The 11,955-nt window shown below is 33.2% G+C and overlaps 1 protein-coding gene across 7 annotated transcripts in view; it reads right to left on the bottom strand.

Annotated features, from left to right (window-relative positions):
- Positions 1-644: 644 nt before the first annotated feature.
- Positions 645-11,955, bottom strand: part of LOC129003148 (casein kinase I) — a 94,204-nt gene continuing 82,893 nt past the window's right edge. For 4 of the 7 annotated variants that reach the window (XM_054431397.1, XM_054431399.1, XM_054431401.1 and 1 more), the window contains one exon: positions 645-3,989. In XM_054431397.1, coding sequence (XP_054287372.1) covers positions 3,938-3,989 — 52 coding nt within the window. In that variant the 3' untranslated portion in view covers positions 645-3,937. Of the gene's footprint in view, positions 4,005-7,956; positions 8,057-11,955 lie in introns of all 7 variants that reach the window. The other 3 variants (XM_054431398.1, XM_054431403.1, XM_054431396.1) reach the window with 2 other exon arrangements.

Below are 11,955 nucleotides of genomic sequence, written 5' to 3'. Positions count from 1 at the left end.
ATATTGATGACGATTGTTTGTGAGGATAGCAGGCTTACCTGAATGGGAAAGAGTCGAAACTGGCACAGGAAACACAAAACTTTACAACTATATACACAAAACATTAGAATATTTCACTGTCACTGACAGCATTTTGAACGAAAGAAAAGAGAGTTTTACCTCTTGTACAGAGAGGATTTACAGAGAGTTTTACAGGGAAAAACACTCTCTTCCTTAGTTGAAAATGCTGTCAGTGACAGTGAAATTTTCTAATGTTTTGTGTATATAGTTGTAAAGTTTTGTGTTTCCTGTGCCAGTTTGGACTCTTTCCCATTTAGTTAAGCCTGCCATCCTCTCAAACAATCCTAAAAACCTGGCCCTTGTGCTCTATGCTACACCCTTGTATTGATAAAGAGTTTTCAAACCAACTAGAAAACCCTCACTTGAATCAATATCAACCCATTGAACTTCTAGGATTAAACCTTTTCATCCTCTGACAAATGATCAGTTTTCGTCCCTAAGCTGAAAAATACCCGAGACTTGGCTATGTTAGTTCAGATACAACTTAATTGGGATTTTGGTGCGCTGCAAGGTTACGACATAAATGTAATGAGCTGGAAAAGAATTTGCTTGAATGTTAACAGGAGAGTAAAGAAACAACCAGATACAGCAGTAAATAAATTTATTCCGCCAGAATGAACGTATGCAAGAACTTATATAAAATAGTTACAATTATGAAACACGATAGAGTACGGATCATCCGATATAAATATTTGGTTTTCTAAAAGAAAATTTACTTAAAACATAAACTGTTTGGTAAATAAAAGAAAAACCCTACAACACTTTTCAGTTCTGAGTTACGAAACAATCAGCAGATAATCGATTAACTAGCGAATAATTACAAGTTTGTTATCCGGGATCACACCCCGGGAACAGCTGATCCGTGTCAGTATATACAACTGTGTCGTCTGCACACAGCAGACAGCTGATTTGCTGGAAAAATAAATTTCAGTGAAGTTAAGCAACAAATTTTCATTCAATTTCAAGCGATATTTTGCAAATCAAGCCTCATATATTCCGAAGCTCCTAAATTCATGCATAGAAAAAAATCTTAATGCAACAGTTCAATTAAATATTTCACAAAATTGTAATTATTTATTAATACTAAGTCATTGGGATACAGGATAGTGAATAGTATTTGTATTTTACAAAATGTATCCGCATCGGACTTACATAGTAACACGAATACGTATGAAATATACAGTAAAATAAATACCACGCGGATTACAACTATGAAAACTCTGAACTGAAAACTCTTCACAGAAGTTTATTTTTGCACCAAACACGAGACGTTTTGATTCGTTAAAACCTATCACATAAAGCTTATCCTGTAGTGGATGCGGGTTAACAGGAAAATAAAAATTCTTAATTTAGGACTAAACGATAGTTACAAATATATATATAAATAACCTAACAAATAGTTTTAAATTTACATAATTTACAAATCACTACTCGATTCAAAGGCGAAATAGGGAACGCACATACAGAGATCACCTAATGGAACCAAAGTACGAACGTTGTTCCGTTAATTAAATTATATCTAATAAGTATAAGTGTATAACTGAGCCGTAAGACTTCTCATTTACCATTTCCTTTGATGACAAACGTCACTAGTCCACTGCCACCTTGTAAACGATATGTCCTGGTACAACACATGTGTAAATCCTTAACGTATAAGAAACTTTAATTACAAAAATAGTCTGTTATATACAACTACACAATCACTCTTTTACCTATTGATGAGAACTGCAAAACTAAGTCTTAAAAACAAATCTATGACAGTTCAAAAGGTGAGAGAAATGGTAAATGAGCCAATTCATCCTCGGGATGAGCCACTAAGATTGAAAAGGTTTGCAAAACAAATCTTAGGATATTAACTATAACTTATCTTTAACTCTGTAAAGAAATTTTGACAATTTGTAAATTTAAAATGCAAGAAAAATTAGTTTGAAGTATTAACTAAAATTATGTTTGTTCACCTGTCTGAAATTAACTCATCAATTTTAAAACTTGATTCAACAAATTCAGTTTTAACTGATTTCAGGAAACATACGTGAACTTTATTTAAAAAATGTCGGTAATAAATTAAATTTCACTACTAATGTTGTAGAATATACAAACGTTTTATCAAAAACATTTAAACTTTGATTTTTGAAAGCAACCAACATTGTTTTAAGTCTTACTGCTGTTTTGATCAAGTGATTGATTAGACACCAAAGAGAAAGAAATTAATTTGCCACAATTCAATGCCTTAGATCCCAAGCTATCTACCTTTAAATGAGTGAAAAACAAGTTACTTTTCTACACGAAAATGGTCCAGTGTATATTTATTTAATAATTCCAAATCAATCTAAGGGTAGAAATAAATTTACAAAACAATATATATATACAAGATAAATATATATGTACATAGAGTAGCCAATTTATCGACCAATGTTTAACAGACTATACAAAACAATGACAATTCATCCACTTTAAAATGGGCTATGACAGAAATAAAATACATAAATATCGTGACAAAAATTATCAGATAATTTGGTAAATTATTTTATTAAAATTCACGTATTATACACAAACATGTCTCAGTATTTTTAGGTAAACTAATTTATTTAATGAAAGAGGAGAACAATATTGGTAATAATTATCTTAATTAAATAAGTAGGGGGAACCAGTTAAATTTCATAATTTCAAATGTAAAAATATAACAAATACAACCAACTTTTAATTGAAACACAAAAATGTTACAAAAGAAAGCTCTCAAAAGAATTTCAAAGGTATTAAAAAATATATAGGAGAATCCATTCAACAAGTCGCCCACTTTTGCCAATTCTGGACATCAGTAAAAATAAAATCTTTTTAAGATATAAAGAGTATATTCAAAAACTAAACATATCGAAACACTATTTTTATAAATTTTCTTTGTGTCTGAATTATTTAAACCAAACATGACTTATTTTTTTCTCATATTAACTTTTAGGCTACATAGATAGACAATCACATATTTCAAAAATAATATTCCGTAAAATTAAGATTTGCAAACAAACAGACACACCTAATCAATAGCAATCAAGTTGTTGGTTGAGGTGTCAACATAATTTAATTGTGATTGCCTTAACTGGCAAAATACTTATGGACACTTGCTGTAAGAGTATTTCATTGAAAAAAATAAAAATAAAAATATGCAACATAGTAATAACCAGTATAGGTTGCTAAAACTCACAACACAAAATTTATGAACACAGATGAATTGGGCAAAAAAATGTGATATAAGTAACATCATCCAACTAAATTATGTTTAACATGAATTAGGTTCTTGTCAGGTTATGCAATAGGAGACAACCCTGAAAAATCCAGCCTGAATTTAGGGTGCAACTAATATCAAGTATGAAATAAGCTCTTTATAGTAAAATTCATTTAATTACTAAAATTTACAAAATTTTTTTTCAAACATAAAATGTAACAGAGTTTTATAAAACTACTTAGAACTACTGTAAAGCAAACGTGGACCAAATAGTACCAAAAAGTTAAAAAAAATAAATATTCAAATACATAATCCATTTTCAAAATTTCCAACCAATTTGCACAGCAAAAGTATTCATACAAGTTATTTAAATTATTGAACACAATAATTAGACAGATAAAATACTCATAAAGGCTCCGATTAGATTAATACACATTTTCTTCTTCATTTTCGCTAACAATAATTTGGTTTAACCTAGATACTTTAATGACTTGTTCAAACATGTGGCAATTTAAAACACCGATGACACTCGTTCGATGTGGACGAGGCTCATGTTACCGCAGGGTTGAGTACGCTGTCGCGCGAGTTACTCTGGCTGGTCGCGCGGAGTAGAGTGACGGCCTCGCGTTCGGGGCTGCATTGCACCACTGCGGCTAGTCACTTTCCTCGGACGCCTTTCTTTTTCTTACGCTTGAAGAAACAACAGCACCTGCAAAACCAACACCTACGCCTTTACTTCACTGAACACACCCAAGTTAACACAGATGACATTGTGAGCATTTCCCTAACAATGTGATAAACGTGCGTTCGCCATGGAACCTACAAGCCATATATGTTTATTTTATCTGTATAGATGGAGAGTAAATCATGTTTGGTTAGTAGTTCTATTCAGGGTTTCCACAATTTATCATTTTTTATTCTCTAGTATTCCCTGACCACAACATATTTATCACTGAGCAAGTTTTTCAGTTCTTTCACATAATATTTATTTTGGGTTAAAACTTGCAATGTTTGTTTAAATAATGCGTCCTCCAATATTTCCATAGCCACCTTACATCTGGTTAAAATTTTAAAAAAATTAAAGGAACAGGAACAGGATTGACTGAGAAATAGGAAGAACTATTCATAGCTACAGCTGTAATAAAATTCCTTATTCCTACGTGATAACAAAATTAATAGCATGATAGTAAAGTTAACAGATGAAAATTGAAAAAACTATAACTCGAAAACTGAAACTGCTTTTGATCATAGGTACAGAAAAACAGCGGAGCAACTTTTTATTTCAATTTGCATGCATTTCTAATCTTTTCATGATCATCACCAACTTTCCCGGATCTTATAAATCTGTGGAAACCCTGTTTTTGAAATGCAATACCATGTAAGAACAAAGTGTTTTTGTGCATCAGTTTTGTTGCTTTCCATTAATGTTATAGACCAACATCGATGCTACAATAGGGCAATCAAATGGTAGATTTTGCGAATACAAGTATTTTGGAGCAAAAATTAATATGCAGCGTCTCAAATTATTCAATATATATCAATATTTAGTCAATATCTATGATCAAATTATATCAAACTAAGGAATCTAATATGATAATGTGTTGCGTTTGGTCCAAATAACAAATTGCAGTGTCACTAAATCCTAAACTATGATTTTTACACTGCTTTGTGTCTAAACACAGTTTGTGTGCAAAGTAAAGAATTGTTATCTAATCTAAAAGATTTTGACACAATGCCACAGCAAAGAAATGTCTTTGCTATGCCGTGGCGAAAACAGCTGATTTCAACATATGGGTGTAGTTCTTTTTACTCCTGGGGCAAAAAAAGAATCAGCTGTCCATTTATCTCATTTGTACACTATGATTGCAAAATAGTTGCAGATTGCTATTATATCTTCTTTATTGCAAAGCTATCGGCTGTAATTTTACTACTTAAATTCCTACAAGATGAGTGATCCTGCAATAATACAAAGGTGAAAGAGGAAATAGTTGAATACCTCAGTAACAGCTATTACGTTTATGATAGCAGAAAAAATGTTTTGGAGAAATCTTATTAAGGGAGTCTACCCCTTCCCTTAGCCCTAAGGCAGGTACTTCCCCCCCCAGCTGTGAATTATTTTAGTTCCAAGGTGATTACTACACTGATATTGGAATAACATTTAATTCAAAACTTTTCGAGTGTTCCGCATGTTTTTATGAAGGCCAATATCAATAGCACTCTGAGTGCCTACCTAGGACAACGGATTTAAGTACAGCTGGCCTCCGATTGATACAACCTAAATCAAGTCTTTCTGATTGCAAATGGTTAACACAATTGAGATTAGACTCAGTCGGAAAACAAAACACTTGTCCTCTTAATGAAGTAATATACTATTTTGGGCCACGTGGCACTATTTGTTCTTTGGACCTGACGCAACACATCCAAATAACGCAAAATGTGGAAAGATCAATGATACGAGGTTCTACGATACTTTGTATAATAACTCTCAGGTTTTACCAATGGGTGATCTACTTCATGTAATAGTAACCCCCCACTGTTGATATTGTATACAGACACAATCCCCTGATGCAGCATGCTGCATGCTCCATGACAACTATCCTAACTCAACAGATCTCGTACAAATCCAAACAAACTTCTCCCACTCGCAGCCACTGTTAGCTTGCGTTGCTTTGCTTTAGTTATGTTTGCTATAATTTAGCACAAATTTAAAACCCTACTTGTGTTTCCAACAGTAATTAACCGTTTTAAATATTGTTCCTGAATACCATTTTCTCGGCAGATATTTTTTGTCGCAGCAGGCTTGAGGCATGTGTTACTAAGCGAGGCAAGACAATTGGCAAAATATTTTAGAGCAAGCTTAAAATTTAAGCTGCAAAAATTGTTTCCAATCGTTTCACTTGAAAATAACATTTAACGTTGGTTATTTATGTTTATTTTTAAACCTCTAAATTTGTATTGTTAATTTTGTCAACTGTCTATTCAATTATATGAGAATAACTATTTGAATTGTTATAAAAATAAATCTGTTCAAATACAATGGAACCTCAGTTAATTAAACCTTTTTATTAGAACCTTAAGAGATAACAAAAAAGTTAATAATGGACAAAATTATTTGCAATTCAAAATAATTTTATTAAAAATACCTCGTGTAATAACACACTATACAGAAATAAGATCATGACGGACAGTTTTAAGTTTTTATAACATGTATACAAAAATAAAATATTCAGACAATATGACTCCAGTAATGAAGAGGATCGTTCTTTACAACTTGGTATTCAGTTTGATAATGGACCTTTGGATTCAAAACCAATGGGCGCCTGTCAAAAAAGAAAAAAAAAGAATCACTTGACAGTACAAGTATTTTTACCTACGACCGTTTTTTAAAGTAGCCATTTCAGTCCAGTTCTTAGAATTGAAAAGTTTCACTTTAGAGCTGTTTACTTTCATATCCGCATAGTTTCATTTCATATCCGCATAGTTTTCTCATATCCACACAGGTAACGGACCAATGAGGTTCAAGTATTGAGAGAAAAGAATTAAAATTGTAATGCTTCAAACGTCAACTAATCAGCTGATCAGCTGATCAGTTGACCAATTTAATTGTTGATCCGACTTGTTCATGTTGATACTCGCGTATTCTTAATTAAGTTGGTGGAAGTCCAAAAATAAATGAAATATTTGCAGAATTGTACCTGATACAATATTATTTATGGTAAGAATGCTGCTAGCAATGTAATATTTAACGAAGTTTAACAAACACGTAATTACAGGAAATCAGCTGATTATACAACAAGTCGTTGCATCACTTTCAGTGGCAATGACAATACACGAAAACATAACCTCTCTAAAAAGTTATCAGTAGTGATTGTTAGTAATTAAATCCAGATTGATAGTAATTAAAAAACGGTCGTAGGTAAAGTAGTGTACGCAACTCGCGTTAATAGTCTTTACGACACTCGTAGAAGTTTTTAAGGCACTCGCCAAGGCTCGTGCCTTACATTTTCTACTCGTGTCGTAAAGACTCACTTAACGCAATCGTTGCGTAAACTACTATTAACCTTCTTATCTGTGTTATTCAGATGCTAAAAATAATTTAACTGCAGAGGTAATTTTTTGTGAATATTTCGTTTGGTTTAACATCTTTTTTTTTAGACTGTGGATTATTTTAAAAATCAAAATTGGTTTAAATACCTACTTCAACCACTTTTGCGTATTCCAAATGTTGCTTGTGCAACTAGTTTCAACTTGTCAAGAAGTAGTATTCATGTTTTTGTTTTAGGATGTCATGAACGCTTCATCAGAAGGTAATCCAGTCACATACAGTATACTCAATACGTAAACACACTCACACGAAACAAACTTTAAACCACGGAATCGTGGAATTATGTACCGATTATTCGTTTAAATGTCCGGGGTTTTAATATTCATGTACGTGTGTCTCTTTACGTGTTAAAATGTGTACATAGATTGACGACTTTCTGATGAAGCGATCACGACACCCTTCAATGTATGAAGACGATTCCATGACAAGTCTTAAACTAGTTGCGGCACAAGCAGCATTTGGTTCAGGTATTTAAACAAATGTCATTTATCTTAACCTTCAACCCTACTTCACTCGGACTGACACAATTGCTCTACTCTAGGCTCAGCCCATGCCAGCTGTCTCCGCTTACTACTCAGGGCAAAACACGCAGGAACAGAGACCAACAACTGCCCGTCCCTGCCACGCTGGACTCTGGTGTCTCCGTCTCACTACTCTCATTGTCATCGTCACTGATCAACAACACCAAACCAAGTGAAACAAAACAATCATTTCAATTGGTAGGAATTTGCAACCAGATTTTGATGGACTCTCGCTTATCCAAACCATCTATTGTTGATCTAGCTAAATAAATGAGTTATTGTATTTAGAGTCTAACAGTTCCTTGATAAAAAACAATGCCTTGATTTTTAGCCTTCGTTTTGTTTTAAATCCTAAAATTGATGTAGGCCTATACACCGTAAAATTTCAACAGTCTAAGTTATATATATTTTTTTGTCTATTTATAGCCATTTTCATGTCACTGAGTATTTAGGTGCCCAGACCAGTTGCATCTTAGGGCTGTAAAATTGTGTTTTTAACGCTGATGTTTGCAATTTTTGCAATTTTTGCAATGTTGCAACTTTTAAAAGAAAATTTGATAAACCTGGTTTCAGTGTAAAAAATGAGAAAACCATTGAGAATTCTTTTCCTTCAAAAGAATAAAAATTTTCCCTCGTAGCAGTTTTCTAACCACAAGTGAGATCCACCTGGAATTATTGTTTGTGAAGACAACCTACAAATTAAGTGACAAGACATTGAATAGGACCCGAAGATGACTATTTAATATAGTATGAAAACATGAGTATGAAAATTATCGCTGCAATCCAGGGAGTGTGTCTTAATTTTACTGCGAATAAACAAAGTATCGAGTATAAAATGTTCCCTCAATACTAAAAAACATCTAAAGTTTTGTAAAATTGAGGATCACAAACAACCCATCTCTATTTGAAATGTTTTGCTCCAATATTTTCAGTAGTTTTATCATATTTTACAAAATTCATGACTCATTCACGGATTAGTTCTTTGAGTGGGTACAATGTTGAAGTTGCCCTAGAACAATATTGTATATTGTGTATTACAGGTCTTTAAGTAAATTAAGTGACTTTTCAGTGACCTTTTGCAGTAAAGAATTATCTGTGACCGTTGTTATCCGTAGTAAGCTTACATCTATATATTTCCTCCCGTTGTTGCTTCTAATTTCGGATAAAAAATCTACATTCTGTATAACTGTGGCCCTCATTAAAATCTGTGACTTAGAACACCTTAAAATTAAAATTTAAGATCCCTTGATAAAACTGGATAAACAAGACGTTTGGATTAGCGCAAAATTTTTCTGTGAATGTTATTTTACAGCATTATCACAGCCACTGGACTGTTGGGATTTGAATCTGGGACGCCAGGGCAAAATTCCCTCGCTCTACCACTAGTCCAGCTGCACCCCAATAATAACACAGTTTATAAATATGTCATACAAACCGAACAAAATACTGAGATTTTGACGAACATTTATCTACTTTCAGACGTATAAACCGTAATTTATATTTTCAGCATAGCACACAATCTATTCCGATGCTACTTGTGGACATTAATTGATTTTAAAGCTAATAATATCCATAAAACGTTTGTTTTTTCTATATTTCAAACGTGCTCCAAACCAAATCCACAATAGACATACTGTACTTACCAAATTAATTACTAGCTGGCAAATACAAATTCTTTTCCCTGGTAGATAAATGTTTCTATTTGGGTTGAAAAAAGCAAAAGAGAAGGAAAAAGAAGAGAAAACCTACAAAATCACCTAAAATAGTCACTGGCAAAGATCATATACGTAATACTGTAGAACATTCTAAACTAGCAAACCTGGCTAGAACAAGATAATTGATGATAATTCATGGATTTCTAAAAACACTAAGCTATTTTTGGCCTCTGGTATAAAATAACAATAATTCAGGGGTATTTCAAAGGGAGGCTACATGGACAAAAGCCCCCCCTGGACCCTGTAAAAATAAATTTCATCAAATATTTTGTTCTAAAAATGTAACAAAGGGTGTTGTATACAGTTCTAGGCGGAAAAAACGTCTTTAGAGAGCCACCAAACGGTTTTAAAAATACTTAAATTTCTGGAGATAGACACCCGGAATACCCACGTTTTCTTCTACACCCTCCTTGACAAGGTCCTAAAACCTCCACTGCAATAATTAATAATAATAATATTACTATTATTTTAAGTAGATTTTAGACATTAAAATTTCTTATCATGAAATTCCCACATTTCAGGAAACATCAGTGATATGTCCATCTAAAGCCAAGGTTTATAAACCGTGCAATTAAATGAGCTGACAAATCATTTAATTATAAGCGTTTCAAAATCATTTCAACAGCAAACTGAGGGCTGAAATATTTTGTTTCGCCGCTTAAATTGCACAGACAATGGAACACCAAATTTCAGTGGACTAAGCCCCCGTGTTTTTCTACTGCTAGGATGTGACGTTTTGTTTTTCTACTCCAAGTATGTAATGTTTTAGTGGACTAAGCCCCCATGTTTTTCTACTGCTAGGATGTGACGTTTTGTTTTTCTACTCCAAGTATGTAATGTTTTAGTGGACCATGTTCCCATGTTTTTTACTCTGAGTATGTGACGTTTTTGTGTCTCTACGTTTTTACACTCTAAAATGTGATGTGTTAGTGGACAATGTCCCCATGTTTCTCTACTCTGGGTATGTGATGTTTTGTTTTTCTACTCCAAGTATGTAATGTTTTAGTGGACCATGTTCTCATGTATTTTACTCTGAGTATGTGACGTTTTAGTGTCTCTAAGTTTTTATACTCTAAAATGTGATGTGTTAGTGGACAATGTCACCATGTTTCTCTACTCTGGGAATGTGGTGTTTTGTTTTTCTACTCAAAGTATGTAATGTTTTAGTGGACCATGTTCCCATGTTTTTTACTCTGAGTATGTGACGTTTTAGTGTCTCTACGTTTTTATACTCTAAAATGTGATGTGTTAGTGGACAATGTCACCATGTTTCTCTACCCTGGGAATGTGGTGTTTTGTTTTTCTACTCAAAGTATGTAATGTTTTAGTGGACCATGTTCCCATGTTTTTTACTCAGAGTATGTGACGTTTTAGTGTCTCTACGTTTTTATACTCTAAAATGTGATGTGTTAGTGGACAATGTCACCATGTTTCTCTACTCTGGGAATGTGGTGTTTTGTTTTTCTACTCAAAGTATGTAATGTTTTAGTGGACCATGTTACCATGTATTTTACTCTGAGTATGTGACGTTTTAGTGTCTCTATGTTTTTATACTCTAAAATGTGATGTGTTAGTGGACAATGTCCCTATGTTTCTCTACTTTGGGTATGTGATGTTTTGTTTTTCTACTCCAAGTATGTAATGTTTTAGTGGACCATGTTACCATGTATTTTACTCTGAGTATGTGACGTTTTAGTGTCTCTACGTTTTTATACTCTAAAATGTGATGTGTTAGTGGACAATGTCCCCATGTTTCTCTACTCTGGGTATGTGTTGTTTTGTTTTTCTACTCCAAGTATGTAATGTTTTAGTGGACCATGTTACCATGTATTTTACTCTGAGTATGTGACGTTTTAGTGTATCTACGTTTTTATACTCTAAAATGTGATGTGTTAGTGGACAATGTCCCCATGTTTCTCTACTCTGGGTATGTGTTGTTTTGTTTTTCTACTCCAAGTATGTAATGTTTTAGTGGACCATGTTACCATGTATTTTACTCTGAGTATGTGACGTTTTAGTGTCTCTACGTTTTTATACTCTAAAATGTGATGTGTTAGTGGACAATGTCACCATGTTTCTCTACTCTGGGTATGTGTTGTTTTGTTTTTCTACTCGAAGTACGTAATGTTTTAGTGGACCATGTTCCCATGTTTTTTACTCTGAGTATGTGAGGTTTTAGTGTCTCTACGTTTTTTATACTCTAAAATGTGATGTGTTAGTGGACAATGTCCCCATGTTTCTCTACTCTGGGTATGTGATGTTTTGTTTTTCTACTCCAAGTATGTAATGTTTTAGTGGACCATGTTCTCATGTATTTTACTCTGAGTATGTGAC

This window comes from Macrosteles quadrilineatus, unplaced genomic scaffold (assembly GCF_028750875.1).
Source record: "Macrosteles quadrilineatus isolate MER2022 unplaced genomic scaffold, UCM_ALF_1.0 Scaffold_9__3_contigs__length_116548681, whole genome shotgun sequence".
NCBI lineage: Eukaryota > Metazoa > Arthropoda > Insecta > Hemiptera > Cicadellidae > Macrosteles > Macrosteles quadrilineatus.
Note: the sequence above shows the minus strand (reverse complement) of the source record. Positions and strands in the feature narration are given on the sequence as shown.